We start from the raw sequence: 23,569 nt of genomic DNA on the forward strand, positions 1-23,569 counted from the left end.
TAACCCTCACCCTATCCTCCCTTCTTCTCGACTCCCCAAACAGTGAAAATGGCTTATCGATCCTGTCTCTTCCTGTTAATAGCCCTGCTGGCTTTGATTAGGCCATCCTTCAACCTTTTGAATTTCAGTGAAAAAAAGGTGTTATTTGCGTAAACTCTCCTCATAACTTTAACTCTGAAATCCAGGTACCATTCTTGTTAACCTACATTGTAATCCCTCCATGGCTGCTCTTTACTTCTTAAGGTGTAGGGCCCAGATCTGCTCACAGTGCTCCAAGAGGGGTCTAACCGGGGTCTGGAATCACTGCAGCAGAACAGCTGCATTGTCATACTTCAGTCTTCTAGACATAAATGCCAGCATTCCATTCGCCACCTTGATTACGTTTAACAATGATCAATGCAATTAAACCTCCAAGTTCAGTCAGATATTAAGGGGCTATGCAGCATTATTGCCTCACAGCTGCAGAGGCCTGGATTCGAGTCCACCATCGAGTGACTGTCTGTTTACACACACGCCACATCTATGTGTGGGTATCCTCCCACAGTCTGGTGATGTGCAGGTTAGGGTGGATTGGCTGTGGTAAATTGTCCCTTAGACTCCAGGGATTTGCAGGTTGGGTGGTTTCACCATGCTAAATTGTCCCACAGTATTCAGATATGTGTAGGTTCGGTTGGATGGCCATGTTGAGTTGTCCTGTAGTGTCCAGTGATGTGAAATTTATGGTGGTTTGGCCATGTTACATTGTACCAAATTATCCAGGGATGTGCAGGTTAGGGTGGATTGGCTGTGTTAAATACTCCTATAGGTGTCTGGGAATGAACAAGTTAAGTGGATTTGCTATGCTATATTGTTTCGTAGAGTCCAGGGATGTGCAGTCTATGTGGGTTAGTCATGGGAAGCGCAGGGATATGGTGGTTTCTGAGTAGAATGCCCTTCAGAAGGTCGGTTTGCACTTGATGGGTCCTATGATCTGTTTCAACACTGTAGGGGTTCCATGATCCTCTGTGTTTGATTTCATACCATGATGTAATCGACATTATTACACTCCTCTGGTAAACGTGACTCTTGCAGCTGGGACTCACTTTCAGAGGTAAGGATACTATCACTTTAGCCCACTTCCCGTCGCCTAGTTTCCTACAACGAGTATTTTCGTGAAGCCTTATTCTCTGTCCCCATTGCCTTTTTTTTTGTTGTTTTGGTCGTTACCTTTAAATAGCACTCCTTTTGGAAATGACCTACGACCTGTTGCTAACACCCCCTTTGGATCCAGCTCTTGTTTGTGTTGCTGCTGGTTGGGGTCAGAGTGGGAGCTGAGCTCGGGGAGGAGAAGGATGAGGCAGAGGGATAGTGGTAGGGGGAGAGAAGCAAGTGAATGGATTGATGGATGGCCTCACGATACTCATGGACTGAAAAAATTGGCAGGATCCCATGTTTCCGCTGTCACGCTGTGTTTGACCTTTGTTCAGGGTGCGCCCGGGAGTCGAACTTGAGAGCAAGCATATTCTGGAAAAAAGGCAGAGTAAGTGAAGACGTAACAGGGCAATGATTAAAACTCAGCAAACATGGAGCCAGTGAGACCGGAAAAGATTGACACAGGGAAATAACAGTGATAGCTCGGCCTTCTTTGCATTAATTGTCTGAGGCAACATTCACCAACAGTGGGTAAGGTTGTGGTCATATATTACTGGTGAAATCCCAGGGATTTATTGCTCGGTTGGACAGCCTACAACCATGAGGCTGCTGTATTACACCAACTCGTTCCACGTTAGCGTCTCGTGCTTGCTTTTCCGTGTCAGCTTTTGACCACAAACAAGGTCAGAAAGCAGTCAAACCCTGGCAACAGAAACTTATGAGGAAACTCAGGAGGTCTGGCAGCATTTGTGAAAACAGAGACAGACAGACAGAGAGACAGACAGACAAAGTGACAGAGAGAGAGAAAGAGAGAGAGGGGGGGACAGAGACAGACAAACAGACAGACAAACATAGACATAGAGATAGAGAGTGAGAGACACAGAGAGAGCCAGAGAGAGAGAGAGACAGGGAGGAGAAAGTGAGGACTGCAGATGCTGGGGTTCAGAGCTTAAAAATGTGTTGCTGGAAAAGCACAGCAGGCCAGGCAGCATCAAAGGAGAAGGAGAAGGGACGTTTCGGGCATAAGCCCTTCTTCAGAGAGACGGAGAGACCTAGTTAACGTTTACGAAACATTCCTGGAGAAATTCAGCAGATCTGGCGGTATTGCTAAAAAGACAGAGCCAGAAACAGGGTTAAAGTGTCACATCTAGTGACCTTTCCTCATAGTCCTGAGACTTTCAGTATACTGATGAAGAGAATCTGGATAAGCTAAGGTTGATTTATTTGGAGGGGAGAACCCGATAGAGGTGTCTAATAATATGAGAACATTAGGTGGATATTTCTGAAAATGGACAATGATTTGGGATGGTTGTTGGACTCACTAAACATCCATCAGTTGGGTTCATAATTGACCATCTGCTTGGGTAGGATTCAGATCCCTGACTGCCTAGCATTCAGCTATCTCTATAGATTCTTTAACCCATTAACTTTTAATCTGTGTTTCCTGAATGTCGGCTTTTCCATCATTGAGATAGATCTCACGCTGCCTATTATGCCCAGCCTGTTCAGGATATGGAACACCTCCAACGAATCCCTCCTCAACCGCCTTATCTTTGAGCAGAAGGATCTGAATATATCTGGTTGACATGCAACTGAAAACTCTGGAAATATTCTTCAATCTTTGCCACCACCTGGTGTTACAGTAGGGTCAGCATTATCACATTCGTTGAGTCACTACAGATATTGTTCCTTTATCAACCTCTGTCTACGGCTTCACTTCTCTCAAATTATTGCCTAAACAGAAGAAGGAGAACTGGCAGGGGCGAGGGGGGAGGAGGGGGAAGGGGATTGGGGTCCAAATGTCTGTAAAATAAAACCTCTCTTTTGTAAATTCTCCCCACGCAGGAAATCAACTTGATTGTGGATGGAATTCCCTCAGGAGGAAATGGAGAAATGAACTTAGGGACGAAGGATTAAAAACTGTTCGCTCTCCACAATGGTACGCTACTTCACTAGACACATCTCGGCAGTAGGGGGAACTCGAACCCAGCCTCCAACTCATAAGTAGGGACGCTACAACCGCACCACACGACCCTCGAAGTGAAGCAACTGCCGAGCTACAGGTGGCGTTAGATGACCCTTCAATGTACATTTGGAATATGAGCTTTTTACCGGGGTGGTGGACAGAATCCACCAGGCGAAACATAAAGGATTGGATTAAATAGTATCAGAAGAAGGAGTAGGGATTGGACGTCAAATCATTCAGTTGGAAGAATGGCCAACATGGAAGTAGCGAATAAATCAGACTCTACACACAAGGATGGAGTCTGGAAGAAGCAGAGAGAGCCGTTTGCCACCGGAACTGATAAAGATCTTTGTTGTTTTCGGCGATTGTTCAGTTGCCTCTGTTGTCAGTCCCGAAGCATGGATTTGAGAGAAAACGCGTCACTTGTAGCAGTGGAAGACGTCAGTCCCCATTACTGTCTCTCCAACCCTGCCTTCACGACTTACCCTCACGATTCCCGTACTGAGGATCATCAAACACCCAGGGTGACCTCACCAATGATGCCGGACATGACAGATTCGGAAGATGCAGAGCCACAAGAGGTCAAGCAGGATCAGGCATCGGCTAACGAAGGAAGCACAGGTAGAAAGGATTTTGTTAAAATTGAGAAGGTACAGAAACGATTCACATGGGTCTGGCCGGGAATATCCTTTTATTTCCATATTTCCATTCAAGGCCAATCTGGCTCACATTGCTATCGTGCATTGTAAAATATCACAATGCGAGGCCATAGATTGTAGGGCCAAAGGGGAAAAAGTTAAAAGGGACCGAAGAGGGAAATTTCTCGCGCAGAGTTTGGTGCATGTGCAGAATGAGCAGCCAGAGGAAGTGGTGGAGGTTGGTACAATGTTGAAACTTTATTGCTGGAACAGCACAGCAGGTCAGGCAGCATCCAGGGAACAGGAGATTCGACGTTTCGGGCACAGGCCCTTCTTCAGGAACCTGTGCCCGAAACGTCGAATCTCCTGTTCCCTGGATGCTGCCTGACCTGCTGTGCTGTTCCAGCAATAAAGTTTCAACTTTGATCTCCAGCATCTGCAGACCTCACTTTCTCCTCGAGGTTGGTACAATGACAACATTGTAAAGGTATCAAGATGGGTATATGAATAGGAAGGGTTTAGATGGATATGGGTCAAGTGCTTGCAAATAGCACTCGATTAATTTAGCATATCTGGTCGGCCTGGTCGATTTGAGCAGAAGGGTCTATTTCAGTGCTGTGCTGGACTCTCTGGCTTGAGTGTAAAACAAAGTCTGTTTATTTTCTCTTCTGCTGATTGGCTCTCACCCAGAAACTGAGCCTGACGTTGTCCTGTACATTTCTTGTTACTACTATCCTAACAGTTCTCACTGTGTGAAACTGAAGAACAGTTATACTGGAATTATTGACCTATTCATCTCCTGATGCTACCTGGCTCCGTGTGATCTTCCAGCCTCCTGTTTGTTTACTGTCTGAAAGTGAAGGCATGTCATTTGTCACCTAGCATTGAAAGCTATATGAATTAAGAATTACATATAACACAGAAAAATTGGAGACTAATTTACTTCGTCATTGGTTTGTTATTTCAGCATAAAGAAATGCAAATTGACAACAACTGTTTATGTAATCTGCATGCAGTATGTTTTTATCTTCAAACTATTATTTGAGTATAATTATGGCTTACCAAGGTGATCCAGTAAATGGATTTAATTTTAAACAGCCAACATGTGAACATTCCATGTACATACTGAGGCCTCAATTATGTTGTCCTCAAATGTATGTACATATCGCCTTGTGGTTAGACTCCATTTACAACTCACTGGCTATAATAGAGAACTACCTGAATTACACTACAGACCAACCAGATCACAGGGCTACTGTCTCATTGGAGAGAAAGTTGATGTTCACCAGGCCTCTGCCAAGGAGTGATGTTGAGAATTAATGCATTTTTGTGGTTACCTCAGCTGATGCAGGAATTGAACCCTCACTGTTGGTCTCATTTCACATCGTCAGCCAGTTGTCTAAACTATCCGCACCCCTGAATCAGTCACAGCCCACCTCACAAAAAGCACAAATCATTAGATTACAAAGCAGCAGATATTCCCTCGAGAGAGCCCAAAAGTTTACCATCTCCTATCTCGGCATCATCGTCCAGTCATGCGCTCACGACCAGCCAGCACTCTCTGTGAACTTGCCTTGCCAAGACATCATTATCAAAACAAGCATAATTGAAGGCATTAGCAAGGGAAACCCATCATTATGAAACCTGATACTAACAGCTGGCGTGAGACTTTTCTTAGGATACACTCAAAAACTGAAAGTAGACCGGACTGGGGAAGAGCCCAATAATACAAAATAAAAACAACCTCTTCTATCCTCAATGAGTATCCACCTACGTCACAAGTTTTAATGAACCGTTTCAGTACAGGGTGCAAAATTGCAAAGCAAGGTGACACTCTGGTTCAATGGTTAGCACTGCTGTCTCACAGCACCTGGAACCTGGATTCGATTCCAACCTTGGGTGACTGGCTGTGTACAGTTTGCATGTTCTCCCTGTGTGTGTATGTTTTCTTTGGGTGCTCCGGGTTTCTCCCACAATCTAAACGTGTGCAGTTTTGGGTGGATTGGCCATGGTGACAATGAATGTGAAGCCAAGGTCAGTTAGTGGTGGGTCTGGATGAGATGCTCCTTGGAGGTTCAGTGAGGACTCGATGGGCTGAATGCCTTCCTTGCACAGCGTAGGAATTCTGTGATAATATTCAGTCTGATTCATTCCCCAACACTGATAACTGTTTAAACTTACCCACACGTTGTATGCAATGGGAACGTGATGGTCTCATGGAATTATCGCTGGAATATTAACGCAGAGACAAAGTTCATGGGGGTCCATGGTCACATCCAACTTTGATTTTTTTTTAAGAAGCCTGGAATTAAGAGACTAATGACCATAAATCCGTTGTTGATTGTTGGCAGAAATCACTCGGGTGCACTGAGGTCCATTCAGGAAGTAAGCTGCTATCTTACCTGTGGCTACACGTGACTCCAGACCCACAGGAATGTGGTTGACCCTTAACTGCCCCCTGCGATGAGCATTAAATCCTGGTCTAACCAGCAATGCAAAATTCTGTGAACGACTAGGATATATAATCACATATGAAGTTGATTGAGAAGTCATTCTCCAATTTGATTTAAGGCTATGTTTAATGTTTTGTTTGTTCTCCCACCCTGACTTTTGCAACTGAACACATGCGACATTAATGTGTATTCAGTAGAAGCAGGAGCAGCAGACATTTCCTCAGAATGGGCACAATGGTTACCATTTCCCATTTGATTACCATCATCCAGACATACACCGATAACCAGCCAGCGCTCTCTGTGCATTTGCCTTACCGAGACATTTACGAAACAAGCATAATTGAAGGCATAGGCTAGAGAAATGGATTATTGTGAAGCCTGTTATTAACAGCTGATGTGTTACTTTTCTTAGGCTGCACTCAAGAACTGGAGGTAGACCACACTGGGAAAGAGCCTAATCATCCAGAAGGCAAGTAACCTGCGTAATCCACAAATTTAATAACTATCCCTTCAAAAGTTGCAATGCACTGTTCCAGTACAAGGCATTTGAAACTCTCCGCAGTATTAACAATGAAGAGAAAATAGAAATTCCAACTCATCTCCATTCTGTGTGGTATCACAAATTGGTATCATATACACCAATCACCTTCATTTATTTTTGCACAGGACACAGGCTGTGAAGTGCCAACTCGGAATCAATCCTCCACAACTTCGAAGTCCAACACAGTGTAGAAACAGGGCCTGCGGCCCAACAAGCCTACATTGACTTTCTGAAGAGTAACCCATGCAGACCCATTCCGCTACTCCATTATCCCCCGAACAATGCAACTCACCTACACAATCCCGACCAACATGGCAATTCAGCATGGGCAGTTCACCTAACCTAGGCCAAAGTGAGGACTGCAGATGCTGGAGAATAGAGTCAAGGTTATAGTGGTGCTGGAAAAGCACAGATCAGGCAGCATCCAAACAGCAAGAAAATTGATGTTTCAGGCAAAAGCAAAAGCCCTTCATTGTCGATTTTCCTGCTCCTCGGATGCTGCCTGACCTGCTGTGCTTTTCCAGCACCAAATCTAATATTGACACCAATCTCCAGCATCTGCAGTACCCACTTCTGACTCACGACCGAACTGCCCCAGGCCAGTTTCTTCCAGGCTGGTTGTCGACCACTCAGTTCCCAGTTGCCCCGCGTACTAACTGGATCACCCTCGGCCACTTTCCTATGAGCAGGTTGTCAATCATTTGGTCTCCGGTCGCCGTGTACTTGCTGTACTCCCCAGGCCCCCTTTTTCTTCCAGGCCAGGTATCGGCCTCCCGGTTCCCAGACACCCTGCACACTAACTAAACCACCCTCTGGCCTATTTCCTACACAAGGGCGGTCTGCCTTCCAGCTCCGGGCCACACCATGTAGTCGTGACACTTTTACCTGGTCGCATTCTGACGGACCAGCCATCGATTGTCCAGTTACCAGCCTTCCTGCATAATTACTGGTCCTCTCCCGGTCGACCTTCCTACGGGCTGCTATCGGCTACCTTCCTCAGCCTCCCCCCTTGCCTGTGAGCACAGTATCAGTTGCCTGACTTTAACTGCCCCTGTACTGACAGTCTCTTTCTGGACAGCTTTCCTCCAAATTTGTCATCAACCCTGCGGCCTCAAGCTAGATAGTATACTGGCTGCTCTACCCAGACCAGCTTTCCTATGGGATAACTGTTGGCTACCTGGCCCCAGTCACCCCGTGTGTTAGATTAGATTAGATTACATTACATTACAGTGTGGAAACAGGCCCTTCGGGCCAACAAGTCCACACCGACCCGCCGAAGCGAATCCCACCCATACCCCTACATTTACCCCTTACCTAACACTACGGGCAATTTAGCATGGCCAATTCACCTGAGCCTGCACATCTTTGGACTGTGGGAGGAAACCGGAGCACCCGGAGGAAACCCACGCAGACACGGGGAGAACGTGCAAACTCCACACAGTCAGTCGCCTGAGGCGGGAATTGAACCCGGGTCTCAGGCGCTGTGAGGCAACAGTGCTAACCACTATGCCACCGTGCCGCCCACTGTGTTAAACAGACCTCCCGCCAATCTGCTTCACCAAGCCTGTCGTTGACTTTCCAGCCCCTGGCCACCCCACGTATTGACTAGCCCACTGTGGCCCGCATCCCTCTGGGTCAAATATCGGCTCCTCAACCTCTGGATAACCCCGCGTATTAACTGGCCGTGAGCCAGACTTCTAGTGCATGGGTCGGCTGAGGGCTATTGAGCACCTAAACCCTCACAATCCCCAACTGGCCTACTAACATCTAGCTATCCAATGCCCAAATGTAGAGTACACTTCAGCAGGCAGAGCCCACACCAAAACGCAGAGTCCACTCCAACAGGCATCAAATGCTCACTTCCCAGCGTCCATACAGGGCTTCAAAACTTTGCAGAGGACTCGTCCACCTCTAGAGGCCCAAATCTACTCACAGAGGAAGGGTTTATCTGGAAAGATGCAGTTGACTCAATGGCTTATTCCAAACACCAAAAAGTGAATGTACAAGCAAAAAAAACACAAGGAAGTGAAATTACAGAAAAACAGCGTGCAAGGGCTAAACTCGACCACAAAATTAGTGTAGTTCTTTCCTCAAAATAAATCAGAGTGCCACACGGTCTGTAACCAGCCAGTTAAACAACATTTCCCTCATGAGAACTGAAATACATTTGTAACACACTGACTGTAAAGATCAGCCATCTCAGGAATCAGTTTTAATAAAGGAACAACAGGAAAACGCATAGTGTGAAAATCAGCTATTTCAGGAATTAGTTCCCCAACAACAAAAACAAACCAACTGCAGCACACGTGGGCTATATGGCCAGCCAACTCGGAGTCAGTCCCCCTGAACTGACTAGGGTTGAATTCTCCATCTTATGTTATTTTCAGCCAGTTGTCAAGTGAGGAGCATCTAATCTATTTTTATTTGCTAAAAAAACAACAAAGCAATAAAACAACAACAGCAGTTCACAAAAAAAACTAATTACAGGGAGGATGCAGCAAGGCCAAACACTGCTCTGTGAACAGGGAAAGGAGGGAAATCCTCAAATCCCAACTTCAGTCATCAAAAAAAAAGAAAACTAAAGTAAAAACACAGAGAAGACAGTTCAATCCAATGAAAAAACAATGCATAGAACATTATACCCCGCAGCAACCCAGCAAGCCACAGATCCCTCCCACCTTTTAGCCCCTCAAAGTTACCCTCCCATATGCTCCTTCCAGTTCTCAGTTGCTCCAAGTGCTTTCTGGCTTCTGAATCCATCCTTGTGCACCTTCCGGCCTGTGCACTGCTCTGACATTCCAGCCACCTGTAGAACAGGCCGCCCCCCTCCCTGAGGTGACAGCGCACAGGGAAGCCCACACGCCTTCTGACTCTGAGTCACCCCAACACACTTTCCAGCCACCTCTAGGGCCGCTGTCCCACCCTTTCCTCGGGACGACAGTGCTCAGGATGACCTACACACTTTCCAGCTGTCGTGGCAACCAACATCAGAATGGCCTCCTCACCTTCTGGTTCACAGGACGGACTACCCACCCTGCGGCTCTCGGGGTCACAGCTTTCGAGACGAGCTATGGGCCTCCCAGCTCATGGTAAAGCCTGCCTGACCCAGGGACACACAAGACCTTTTTTTGCTGCTATGCAGAGTCCATTGGCAGACAGAATCCACAACCAAAGGCAGAATCCACTCCAGTATGCACTGTCCACTCCTGATGGTAGCAAATTCATACCCAACAACACATACAGGTGTTTAGTCTCCACAGAGGCCTGATACATCCACAGAGGACGAGGCCCACTCACTGAAATACATGTCATTGTAAAGGTGCAGTTAATTCATAGGTACTCAGTCCACTCCAGCAAATGCTAACCTCCCAGCATAGAGTGTTTAGAGGCCTAGTCCATGCACAGAGGTCCAGGCCTAACTACAGAGGAACATTATATCTGGGAAAATGCAGCTGACACACACGGGCTCAGTCCAAACACCAAAACGTGAAAATACATGCAAAGAAAAAGTGCAGACAATAAAAAACAGAGTTTAAGGGCTAAGCCCTGCCACAAAAGCAGCAGAGTCCTTTTTTTTTTCAAAATAAAAAGAGGCTGTAACTATCCAGTGAAATAATAGTTTCCTAATAAGAGCTGAAATGCACCTGTAGCACATCGGCACAGTCAGTCAGTCAGCCAGCCAGTTTAGCAATCAGATCCCCAAAATCAAAACCAACAACAGTACACACTGACTGTGCCATCCAGTTCATTGTCAGTCAGTTGTCAACTGAGGAGAATCTAATCTCCTGTTCTTTTAATTTTATGAAACGGTTAAAAAAGGACAATCATTTCACAATAAACAAGTAGCAGTTCACAAAAAACATCACTCTTTACAAGGGAACGGGCAGCAAGACCATAACCTATACCTCATCATTTAATTAGTTAACAGGGAAATGAGGGCGAACTTCAAATCCCATCAGCCATCAAAAAGGAAACAGCATCAAACACTGACAAGACAGTCCAATCCAATGAAAAACAGTACATAGACCACAGACCCCAACAACCCCGACCCCTCCCTATTCTGCCCACTCGAAGGTAGCCCACCCTACTTGCCTTCTGGCTGTTAACCCGTGCCCCTTCTGGATTCCCAATTCACCTCTACACACCATCTGGTTCTTACCCACCTCGATGTGTCATTTACCCTGTGGACTGCCACCACCTGGTCACCTTTAGGACAGCCAACCTCACCCTTTTCTCGATACAAAAGCGCTCAGGACCACTTGCCAACCTTTCAGCTCTCGGGGCGGCCAGAATCAGGATGCCTACCCACCTTCCAGCTATTGGGACAGCCTGCTCACCTTCCTGTTCACAGGATGGCTCTTCACCTGCCAGCAGTCGGGATGATCTATGAACCTGCCAAAATAGGCCTGCCAGAGAAAGGGACACCAAAACAGTGCAGGTGATAAAACCAAAAAGCTAAAAAAAAGCAGTCAATTACCAAATTCCGAGTCCCCTCTGGTATGCAGAGTCCATTACCAACCACAAGAGTTCACTTCAGAATGCAGAGTCAATTAACAGTAACAGACTCCACTGCAATATGCAGAGTCCATTGCCAGAAAGAGAGTCCACAAACAAAGGCAGAGCCCATTCCTGAAGGTTGCAAATGCACACGCCACAACACACATGCAGGTGCTCCGTTTCCGTGGAGACCTGGTCCATTCACAGAGGACTAGGCCCGCTCACATTAATGCAGTCCATTACAAATTGTGCCCACTCCAAACAATCAGGGTCCACTCCAGGATGCAGCAAATGCTGTCCATCCAGCACACACACACCTATTCAGTCTTTACCGATGCCTAGTCTAAGAACAGAGGACCAGGCCTCTCTACAACACAACAGTTCATCTGGAAAGGTGAATTATCTAACAGGGGCTTAGTCTGAACACCTAAACAAGTGAAAATACGCAAAAACCAGAGTGCAAGGGCTAAGCCCTGCTACAAAATCATTATGGAATTTCTCAAGGTAAAGGAAAAGAGTAACACAGGCTGGAAACCATCGTAAAATAACAGTTCCGTAATGCGAATTGAATTACACCTGTAACACATTTACTCTTCAGGTCAGCCAGTATAGAACTCAGTCCTCACTTAAAAAAGGAATACCAGTTAACAAACTGGACAGGTAGACCAGCCAATTCAGGAATAGTGTCCCCCAAAACAGAAGCCAACAACAGTACCCACTGGCTGTAGCCAGACATCGTGAAGTCAATACCCCTGCACTGAAGTGATTCTAAATCTCCATAGAATACTTTTTTCTGAGTCAGTTGTCAACTGAGGACAATCTAATCTTTTGTTTTTAGATGTAAACTTGTTTTAATATTTTGGTAAACAATAAGTTAACCATGAAAAGCAGTTTATAAGAAATAGCAATTTACAGGGCAGGACAGCAAAGCCAAACACGCAAACCCCATCATACACAGGGAAAAGAGAAAGAACCTCAAATCCCATTTTATTATGTCAAAAATGTAAAAGCAATCACATACAGACAATCCAATAAGCCGAACAATAAAACAGAGCATATATCACAGACACCCCTGTCAACCCAAGCAAACTACCCATCCCTTCCACCTTCCAGCCACTCAAAGGCAGCCCACGCCTTTGCTTTCTGGATCTTGGTCTGGCCCATGTCCCTTCTGGCTCTTGGGCCACCGTGACACACCATCCAGCCACCTCTAGGGCAGCCTCTCTTGTTTCACCACCTGTCCCCCCCCCCTCCCCCATTTCAGTACAGCAACGATCAAGACGGTCTATCCACCTTCCATCTTCTCTAACCACCCTCCCAGCCACCTCAAAGGCAGCCCACTCGAGTACCTGCCTGGTGTGAGGGCACTAAGGTTGGATAATACCCCTTCCAGCTCTTTGTCTTCCCATGCATACTATTTGGCTTTCATCCACACTGACGTGCCATCCAGCCTGTGGACTGCCCTGACACACCTTTATTCCAACTCGAGGGCAGCCCATTCCTTTTCTTCGGACAACAGCACGTAGGACAGCCAACAAGGCTTCCGGATATCAGTTGCCCCTATGCGCCTTCTGGCTGTTGGCTGCTCTGACATACCTTCCAGCCACCTCTAGGTCAACCCGTCCCAAACACCCCTTCTTCGGGACGACAGTATTTGGAACAGCCTACTCACCCTCTAGCTCTTGGGGCGACCAGCACCGGGGTGGCTTACCCACCTTCCGCTTTGGGGGCAGCCTACTAACCTTCCAGTGCACAAGACTGTCAACTCACCCTCTGACTCTCGGGTTTACAGCTTTCTGGATAACATATAAGCCTCCGAGCTCAGAACAAAGCCTGGCAGGCACAGGGGCACACAAGACAGTGCAGGTAATAATTCCAGCAAGCAACAAGACAGAGCTAATTAGCAGCAAGCGGAATCCCTTCTGGTACAAAAAGCCCATTACGATACACCGTTCCCTTCAGAATGCAGGATTCATTCACAGGAACAAACTACACTGCAGAATGTAGAGTGCATTGTCAGAGATAGAATACAGAACAAAAGGCAGAATCCACTCAAGTGGACAGAGTCCACTCCAGAAGCAAATGCGCACTCCACAGCACAAAGGAGTTCAGTCTCCATAGAGTCCTGGCTGATCAATAGAGAACGAGGCCCACTCACAGGAACACAGTACATTGTAAAGGTGCAGTTAACTCATCTTTACAGGTTTCGTTCACTCCCAAGGCAGAGTCAACTCCCAAACTCCAGGATACAGCAAGTGCTCACCTCCCAGCACACACACAGATGTTCAGTTTGCAGAGGCCTTGTCCAAGGATCAAGCCTACCCACAAGAACAGCTCATCTGGTCAGATGTATTTTCTCATAAGGGCTCAGTCCAAACACCAAAACGTGGTGAAGACATATTCAAAAAACAAAGAAAACTAGTGTCCAAGGGCTACACCCTGCCACAAAATCAACATTGTCCTTTTCTCAAAGTAAAAGAGTAACACGCAAACTGTAACGAGCCGGTAAAACAACAATTCTGTAATGAGAACTGAGTTACTTCTGAAACACATTGATTGCGTGGATCAGGCAGTTTAGATATCAGTCCTCAATAATAAAGAAAAAGAATAGCAGTTAACAAAATTGGCTTTGTAAACCAGCCAGCTCAGGAATCAGGTTTCCTCCAAAACAGCGGTGACACACTGACTGCAGCACCAGCCAGCACAGAGTCAGTCCCTTGAACTGAGGGGATTCTAATCTATTGGTTATATTTTGTTTCTCTCGTTATTTTTTTCCCCTTTTTCTTTTTTCTTTCGTTTTCTGTTGCCCAGCCAGCACAGAGACAGTCCCCTAAACTGAGGAGAATGTAAACCTCCTAGTTATCTCTCCAGCCAAGGCTTTCCTGATTGTCTCAGGTTAACAGTAAACACTGACTGTGACCCAGCCACAACAGAGTCAGTCCCCTAATCTAAGGAGTTTCCACGTATTCTGGTTATATCTATCAGCCAAGGACTTCCCGACGAGCACAAGTTAACAACCTGAAACAAGGAGCTGGTAGTCAATAAGATCAACCTGGTTCCAATCGCTAAACTGTTTAAATTCAGTCACGGGATCTGTCCATCACTAGCCAGGCCTGCATTTAATGTCCATCCCAGAAGGCAGTTAAGACTCAGCCATATTGCTGTGGGTCCGGAGTCACATTTGGCCAGACCAGGAAAAGACAGCAGTTTCCTCTTCCAATGAACATGGGTGAAACAGATGGGCTGTTCCTGATATTTGACAGTGGATTTCAGATTTTCGCTGAATTAAAATTCCACTATTTTCAGTTTTTGTGCCTTTGTCCAGAGAATATTAACTGGGTCTCTTGATTAACAGCAATAATCTCTCTGGGCCATCCCTCTCTAATAGTGAGTAGAGAGTCAAAAATCATTAGGACTACCAAAAGCGATCATATAAACGTTTATCAGAAAGGCAATTTACTTATTACATCATTGTGGCTTTTGCATTTCAATCTCCAAATCGACAGCTGTTAAAGCTCTCTACAGAGTTACACAGTACATAGACCTTGTGACAGAGTGGTAGTGTCCTATCTCTGAGCAAGGAGAACCTGGATCGATTCCCGTTTGCTGCAGGCAGTTTGATATAACACATTTGAGTGCGCTGATTATTGAGAAAATGTGTGCAGCATACAAATCTAGAGCCTTCGTGGTAGAGTCCCAAGCTTTGAATCAGGAGGTGTGAGTTGGAGTTCCTCTTGCTCCTGAACTGTGTAATAACATTACTGAACAGCTTGATATCTGATAAGCTGATGGGGTTCTGATTGTCCTACTGAGGTAGAAAGCTTTTATGTCGCAGTGGTGGTGTCCTTTCCTCTGAGCCGAGAGAGCTGGGTTATAGTTCTTTTGCTTCGGTCGTGCATAACAACATTTCTGATCAGGGTATGATAAGGAAACTGTATAGGATGTAAATCTGGATAATAGAGAGAAATGTTGACAATAATACAAAAATGTTATTGTGATTCCTAGATCCCAATTTGCAGCAACAGCAGGAACAGCTCCAGGAAACCAGCCCGACATCCCACAATGACAAGAGTCTCCAGGAATTCACTGGGCATGAGAGACGGGAATATTTCGGGGAGTATTCCCGAAGGGCAGAGCCTGGGGCAGATGCTCCTGGACACACGGAGGAGAGTCGAGATCCCTCCTGCTTGTGTTCTAACCTTTCTCACTGTGAGAGCGCCCTCTCCTCTCTTGGCTTCTTGCTCACACCTCAGTACGCCTCTGAGGGTAGTTCCCCAATGACGTTCACCCACTTCCTAACCAATCATGTCTTCAGGCCATTCATTGGTCAGGAAAAGAACTGCGTCCCACTTTTGCAGAAACTCTGTAAATTGGCCTACGAAGGACTTCATCGGGAGACCTCTGTCCTTCAAGAACCTTCCCGCCACCAGAGGCTCAGTCGATTGCAATTTCGATCCCACATCCCGGCTGAGATCTTGGAAAGGGAAGAATCTGCTAGCGGGGTCATGTATAGATTCCCCCACCCACTAGTACAAGGTTTCCTGGCGGCAGTGGATCAATTCCTGACCGCTGACCCCAGCAGTCTCCTCGTCGTCCTGGAGAGACATTCTGAAGGGAGAGATGCACGGTCCAGAGCATTTCGGCAATGCCTCTTTGGTCTTTGCTCTCCCCCTCTATCCCGGCTGCTGGGCGAGCTCCTGGGTCCTGCCCCGCGTGAAACAATTAGTAGGTTAACAGCATTTTTGGAGTCGAGGGTCCGAGCGGGAATACAGAGCGTGAACCGTGAGCCAAACACAGCAGAGCTGCTGCAGACCCTGTGCGATATCTATGAAGCTCAGGACGAAGAGCTAGCCAAGAGGACAGTGGGTTCCGCCAAACAGCTGGCATTTGGAGGGTGGAACCCTGTAAAGCTGAGCCATATGGATTGTGTGGCTATCGCCATCGTGTTACAGCTGTGTCCCTCAGTGGAAGACCTCAACCTCAATAGCTGTCACATTGGAGATGAAGGATTGTGTTGCTTAGTCCCTGTCCTCCATCGGTGTAAAGTGCTGAGGTATAGTGAACTGGTATCATTTCACAGATGGTGACACCAGAAGGGAGGGAGGGATAGATATTACTAAATCACACACTGCAGATAGGACCTGTCGGCCTATCTATTCTATACCACCGAAACTATACGACTACTGACACTAATCCCACACTCCTGCACTGATGTTGATCGATCTGACATTTCAAGTGCTTGTAAGGTGTAAGATCTCCCACCTCTACTCCCCTCCCAGGCAGTGCATTCCAAACCCGCGGGATGATTTGATTGCCCTCAAATCCCGTCCAACCATTCCTGCCTTTAGTTGCCTCACCACCTCGACTCTTTGATGAAAGGAAATGGCTGCCTCTTACCCACTGTTTCTGTACCCCTGATGATCGTACACACCTGCCATCAGAATCCTCCCCACTCTGCTCCAACCTGAGCTTATCCCAGCCTCCCCCTTCACTCCCTCACCATCGTCCAAAGGCTCCATCCCAGAGTAACATTCTGGTGAATCTCCCTCTGCATCCCATCCAGTACAGTCCCCTCTTCCCTCTTGCGCGGGGTTCAGGAACCACACACTGGACTCCAGCTGTGACCTGAAGTATAGTCTTTTTGCAGCTTCAACATCAGCTCCACGCCCTTACTGTCTGTACCACGACTGATAAAAGTTTGTGTTCCATGTGGCTTCTTATCACACTTTTAACCTATCGTGTCCACCCTCAGGGATGTGTGGACAGGCGTCCAGTTTTGGGTGGGGCTGCGGTGGGGATGGCGGTGGAGAAATACCGCAGAATTGGTCAAGTGTCAAAGTGATACCTGGCACTTGATACCTGTTGCATCGAGATATGGTGATTTTTTTTATGATGGGTATTAATTAAATAATCGTCTCTTTCTATTGAACCTGCAGGCTAAACCAGAACAAGTTGAGTGATGCGTCTTCTGAAGGATTGTTTACTGCACTGACCAGGACAGAATGCAAAGTACATACCCTGGAGTAAGGATATCTGATCGAAACTAGATACTATGGAATTTCTCAATGGGAATCTGCAAAATGTCCTGGGGTCCCAGGTTCAAATCCTAGTCGATGGTGACATTTGCAATGAAATGACAGAATTAAGATGTTAACAATGACAGTGTTGATATATAGAATTGCAACAAAAGGCCATTCGGCCAATGGGTCCGCACTGACCCACCGAACAGCATCCCACCGACTCCCTCCACCTTATCCATAACACCTAGTGTTTCCTATGGCTGACACACAAACCCTGCACATCCCTGGACACTATGGGAAAATATAGAATGGCCAAATCACCCTCGCCTACACACAACTAGGCACTATGGTACAATTTTACACGGCCAATCCAGCCTAACTGACACGTCCTTGGTCAATGTGGGAATATGTAACACGGCCAATCCAACCTAATCTGCACATCCCTAGACACTATGGGACTATTTAGCATTGCCAAACAACTTGAACCTTCACATCCCTGGACACGATTGGGACAGTTTAACACGGTCAATGCATCCTGATCTGCACATCCCTGGGTACAATGGGACAATTTAACGTGACCAATCCACCCTAAGCTGCACATCCCAGAACACTACTGGACAATTTAACACTGTGAATCCACCCTAACCTACACATTCCGTTGAAGCTAGTGGACAACTTATCATATCCAATCATCCTCACCTGTACATCCCTGGGTACTTGGAACAATTTAGCATGGCCACTCCAACCTAACCTGTACATCTTTGGACTGGGTGTGAAAACCAGACCAGATGGAAGAAACCTACGCAGACACTGGTAGAACGAGAAAATTCCACACAGACAGTCGCCTGAGAGTGGAATTGACCCCGGGTCACTGGCATTATCATACAGGAGTGTTAACCCCTGAACCATTCATTATTAAAAACATCTGGTTCACTCATTTTACCGGTTTATGAAGAGTGCCGGTGGATGATGTGCGTTTAAAATGAAGTTTGCTCTTAAATAGGTACAACTGACTATGTCGATGTAGGCCTGGCAAGATATTAATATATGTCTTCAGATAATTCATGGAGTGTGTGCTGGACTCTTGCAGGTTGTGGGGTAACCATTTGACTGACGTGTTTGCTGAACACTTTAAGTCAGCGCTCCATGTAAACCGCACGCTAGAAGTATTGGTTTTAAGTCACAACAGTCTGGGTGATTTGGGAGCCAGAGGATTGACAGCTGCCCTCATGGATCCTGGCTGCAAAATCAAAATATTGAGGTACGTGAATGCTGAACTCACCTCAGTAACAACCGACAACCATATTACCGTGGCGTGGAGAAGTAGAAGTTAAAATAGGGTCTGCCAGCTAGATCTCATAGCATGCGGGTTTCCTAATTGTGGGTGTTAATCCGGTCCAATCAGGGAGCACTGGCTGACATATCGTAAGTGTGAGTGTCAGTGATACTGACACCCTAGGACCTGAATCTTAATGAGGCAAGTCTAAAGTCATGAATTGTTCATGTAGAAATAAAGGGAGACTTGGGCTAATGGCCTCTAAGAATTATGTGAGAAACAATTTCCACTGTAGAATGGGTTAATTACATTTTAAGTTAGGAATAGCAATCCCTTAAATTATTCTGTGGCTCTGTCACATTCTGCAGATTGGATTGCAACGACCTAACTGACCACTGTGTGCAGGACATTGCTTTTTCCGTTGGTTTCAACTGGTCTTTGGAGGGGTTGGATTTGGACAGCAATTATTTCAGTGATACATCCATCCCTTCATTCATAAGTCTCATAAAAAAGAACACAGGATTGAAGTGGATCAGGTCGGTACCCAATCAGACTCTCATCATTATTCTGCGAGATCTTTATTTGTTGCTGACATCATTATGAAGGAATGCATCTGTGACAACTGAGCAAATTGTGTTATTGGGCGATCACAGATACTTAAATGAAGTGTTTCAGCTCGATCATTTGCCTTAATAGCTCTGTGTTATATTATACAGTTCATTTCAATCTCTCTTTGTTTCGTTCCAACTTTACATTCAATGTTAACTTTCTCTTTACAGGTTGGCTGGTAACAAGTTTTCGTTATTTGGCAAAACCCAACTGGGGTCATTGCAACTATACAGAAAAGGCTGTGAAGTGTGGGTGTGACTTGTAAACTAATATGAGACTTGCAATGAACATGGACCAGTGCTCACAGGGCAAACATACTTCTGTATAAATCTGTAAAAATCTGTAAAGAATGCAAATGCAATGAACTGTGGCAATTATGTTTGTACTAAAGTCTGTTTGCATAACTATCTTACTTTATTTCCATAATCTAATTCATTGCGAAATAAACTGTGGAATTAAAACAACTATAGCTTAATGTATAAACAGCACTTTCAAAAAGAAAAATCACCAATTCCATGAATTTTTGGCGGATTCCTAGGTGAAGTCTGACTGGTTCAATGTTTGCTGAGTTTTAATCATTTCCCTGTTACACTTTCCCTTACTTTACTCTTTTTAAACTCTGCTTGCTTTTAAGTTCGATCCCCAGGCGCACCCTGATCAAAGGTCAGCTGCAATGTGCCAGAAGACAACATGGGATATCTAGTTGAAAACAATAAAGGTGGTGAATTAAATGCTGGCTTTCATATCAACAGGACTGGTGTGTAAAAATGCAGACGTTACGCTACAATGATACAAGACTCAGGTTAAAACCCATTTGGGCACTGTGAGCAGACCTCGGCCCCACACCTTAGGAAGGAGAAATTGGCCATGGAGGGAGTACGATGTTGGTTAACAAAAATGGCATCTGGACTGCACGGGTTAAGTTATGAGGATAAATTGTACAAATCACGCAAGTCTTCAAAGATATTAACAGGAAAAGACGGTTCGATTAACTATTTCCACTGATTGGGGAATCTAGAAAAAGCAGTATAGTCTGGAAATTTGGGTCAGAGTGGCTTTGTGAATGTCCACGTTGTCTTTTATCTCATGGAGTGACACATTCTAGTGGCCTTCCTGCGCCGTGTCAGATGTGTATTTCTTGGAGAATTTGATCCTGTCTGCTGTTCAAAATATTATTTCTAAATTGTAGACCCTGTTCCCAGTCCAGATGAATCCAAAAAAAAATAAATGGAAATACACACACAGACACGCACACACACACACAAAGAGACACACACACACACAAACACTTTCAGTAATTTCGCTCTGCTAGTTTCTATTATTCATTACTCATTCTCTCTCACTCACAAACACACAGACTACGCATACACTCTGTCTCTCATCCACGCGTGCACACACACACCATCAGCAATCTCACTTATAGTTTCCATCTTTAATCATACACTCTGCCGGTACCACTTACAAATAAACACACACACACACACACACACACACGCACACACACACATACACACGCACACACACACACCTTCAGCAACCTCACTCTGCTAGTTTCTCTCCCCAGACCGGCTGGGTTTCTCTAACTATTTCATATGCAAATTAGGCTTGTTTGCTCCAGGACGTAACATATTAAGGGCTGACCTGATCAAAGTCTTCGAGATCTGAACAGAAGAAGACAGGGGAGATGGAGATATACTATTCCCACTGCTTGGGGATTTTAATACTAGGAGCATATTCTGAGAAGGCGAATGTGGAGATTGCAGATACTGGACATCAGATACTGGAGATCAGTGTGGTGCTGGAAAAGTACAGCACGTCAGGCAGCATCTGAGGAGCAGGACAATCGACACTTCAGGCATAAGCCCTTCATCAGGAATGAACATAGTCCGAGAATTAGTACCAGACCATTCGAGAGATATGTTAGGATAGGCTTCTACACAGAAAGGGTTGGCGATATTTAAAATTCTCTTGCACTAATGGCACTTCCAGTTGTTAATTTTAAATCTGAAATAGATTAAGTTTTGTTAAGCAAATGTCTGGTGGGATATGTGCCAAAGGTAGGCCTACTTCAGATTCCACTTGTTATGTTCTTCTGCTCGGAAGGGGAAAGCTACACCTTGCTTTTGTCTTTATTTTTCTCAGCACACCATTTGCCTGACAAAGTGGACACAGCCAATATTTGATGGTGATTTATTATCTTACATGGAATGCAAAAGTTGTTTTGGTCATTCCCCGTATCTGGAAGTTATCATCTGGCAAAATAATTACTGTATACTTATCCGAAATGTTCAGAGTCCATCAAGCAAAATATTAATTTTGAATCATTTGTGAAATGGACTATGCGCATATAGATTAGCTAGGGTATTATTCAGATGAAACTGCTTGAAATTCTGATAAAGAAGTTAATAAATAATTCAATAATTGAAACGATAAATCAGTTCACTGAGGAGACGTTTACCAAGGACGCACATTCCAACTATCAGCATTTTGTTTTCTCTCGCAATTGCAAGTTAAATTATATTACAGGGCATCATGTCAGCACACTGTTCATTCTCTTCTAGAGAAATAAACTCAATGAATCAGCTTGTCATGAAAAGATTTATCCAACTAAGGAGGAAAACTTTCTGTTTGTGTTGCTGTTTAAAAGAAACAGTCAATTGTCTAAAACTCCCTGGTGATTCCAACCTACTCAGACATTTGAAATAGCCAAACCTTTGAACACAACTTTTTAAGCTGAAGAATTCCTTAGGCCACGCAGTCACCCTGTGACCCAGTAACCAGTTAGTTATGTTGTGGGTATCTCACGACATGGGTCTGTTAATTCAGCTGCTAATGCATAAATCTCAGACAAACACATCCTAAAACAATGAGTTAAACTTTATGGCACGTAGCAACCGAAATAAAGGCTCTCAAGTTAAGCCTCAAATGTCAACTTGGATATCACCTGGTTAATGATGGGACATGTTCATGCCAATCAGAAATCTTAAATTAATCTAATTCCACTTGCCAGCATTTGGCCCATAGTCCTCTAAGCTATTGCCATTCATAGACCTATCCAATGCCTTTAAAATGTTGTAATGTTTACCAGCCTCCACCACTTCCTCTGGCAGCTCATTTAATAAACATATCTCCCTCCCATTGCCCCTCCCACTACTGGAATCACCATGGAGTTTTAGACAATTGATTGTTTCTTTTAAACAGCAACACAAACAGAACGTTTTCCTCATTAGTTAGGTAAATCTTTTTTATGACAAGCTGAATCATTGAGTTTATTTCTCTAGAAGAGAATGAACAGTGTGCTGACAAGCCCGACATGATGCTTTGTAATATCTTTTAACTTGCAATTGTGAGGGAAAAAGAAATGCTGACAGTTGGAATATGCGTCCTTGGTAAATGTCTCCTCAGTGAACTGATTTATCAGTTCAATCATTGAATTATTTATTAACTTCTTTATCATAATTTCAAGCATTTCCATGTGAAGAATACCCTAGCTAATCTATATGTGTATAGTCCATTTCACAAATCATTCAAAATTAATATTTTGCTTGATGGACTCTGAACATTTCGGATAAGTATACAGGTGATAATTTGCCAGGTGATAACTTCCAGATACGGGGAATGACCAAAACAACTTTTGCATTCCATGTAAGATAATCAATCATCATCAAATATTGGCAGTGCCCACTTTGCCAGGCAAAAGCTGTGCTGAGAAAAATGAAGACAAAAGCAAGGTGTAGCTTTCCCCTTCCGAGCAGAAGAACATAACAAGTGGAATCTGAAGTAGGCCTACATTTGGCACATATCCCACCAGACATTTGCTTAACAAAACTTAATCTATTTCAGTTTTAAAATTAATAAATGGAACTGCTATCAGTGCAAGAGAATTTTAAATATCGCCAGCCGTTTCTGTGTAGAAGCCTTTCCTAACATATCTCTCGAATGGTCTGGCACTAATTCTCGGACTATGTTCATTCTTGATGAAGGGCTTATGCCTGAAGTGTCGATTGTCCTGCTCGTCAGATGCTGCCTGACGTGCTGTACTTTTCCAGCACCACACTGTCAACTTGAATCTCCAGTATCTGCAATCTCCACATTCTCCTTCTCAGAATATGCTCCTAGTGTTAAAACCCCCAAGCAGTGGGAATAGTTTGTCTCTATTTCCCCTGTCTTCTCCTTTCAGGTCTCGACGACTTTGATCAGGTCAGCCCTTAATCTGTTCCGTCATAGAACATAGAACATAGAACAATACAGCATAGAACAGGCCCTTCGGCCCACGATGTTGTGCCGAACATTTGTCCTAGCTTAAGCACCCATCCATGCACCTATCCAATTGCCGCTTAAAGGTCACCAAAGATTCTGACTCTACCACTCCCACAGGCAGCGCATTCCATGCCCCCAACCACTCTCTGGGTAAAGAACCCACCCCTAACATCTCCCC

General features: G+C 45.1%; 1 protein-coding gene across 2 annotated transcripts; it reads left to right on the forward strand.

Moving 5' to 3' along the window:
• The first annotated feature begins 1,051 nt into the window (after nt 1–1,051).
• Nucleotides 1,052–19,849, forward strand: LOC122544139 (NACHT, LRR and PYD domains-containing protein 3-like). Of its 2 annotated transcripts, none has more exons than XM_043683180.1 (8): nt 1,052–1,090; nt 2,977–3,718; nt 6,601–6,657; nt 15,232–16,279; nt 17,163–17,249; nt 18,337–18,507; nt 18,891–19,058; nt 19,302–19,849. In XM_043683180.1, the coding sequence occupies exons 2-8, from the start codon at nt 3,346–3,348 to the stop codon at nt 19,387–19,389; spliced, it is 1,992 nt and encodes a 663-aa protein (XP_043539115.1). In that variant the 5' UTR covers nt 1,052–1,090; nt 2,977–3,345; the 3' UTR covers nt 19,390–19,849. The 2 variants fall into 2 exon arrangements, with proteins under 2 accessions (XP_043539115.1, XP_043539114.1); XM_043683179.1 differs by lacking the exon at nt 1,052–1,090 and adding an exon at nt 1,506–1,662.
• The last annotated feature ends 3,720 nt before the right edge of the window (nt 19,850–23,569 follow it).

The sequence above is a fragment of the Chiloscyllium plagiosum genome, chromosome 46 (genome assembly GCF_004010195.1).
Source record: "Chiloscyllium plagiosum isolate BGI_BamShark_2017 chromosome 46, ASM401019v2, whole genome shotgun sequence".
Lineage (NCBI taxonomy): Eukaryota > Metazoa > Chordata > Chondrichthyes > Orectolobiformes > Hemiscylliidae > Chiloscyllium > Chiloscyllium plagiosum.

Bases quoted from the DNA above. Each gene is read 5' to 3' on its own strand.
- LOC122544139 (XM_043683180.1), top strand. From the start codon at position 3,346: ATGGCCAACATGGAAGTAGCGAATAAATCAGACTCTACACACAAGGAT. The intron at 3,719-6,600 runs GTAGAAAGGATT...TACTTTTCTTAG, and splicing joins GGCTAACGAAGGAAGCACAG to GCTGCACTCAAGAACTGGAG. The intron at 6,658-15,231 runs GCAAGTAACCTG...TGTGATTCCTAG, and splicing joins AGAGCCTAATCATCCAGAAG to ATCCCAATTTGCAGCAACAG.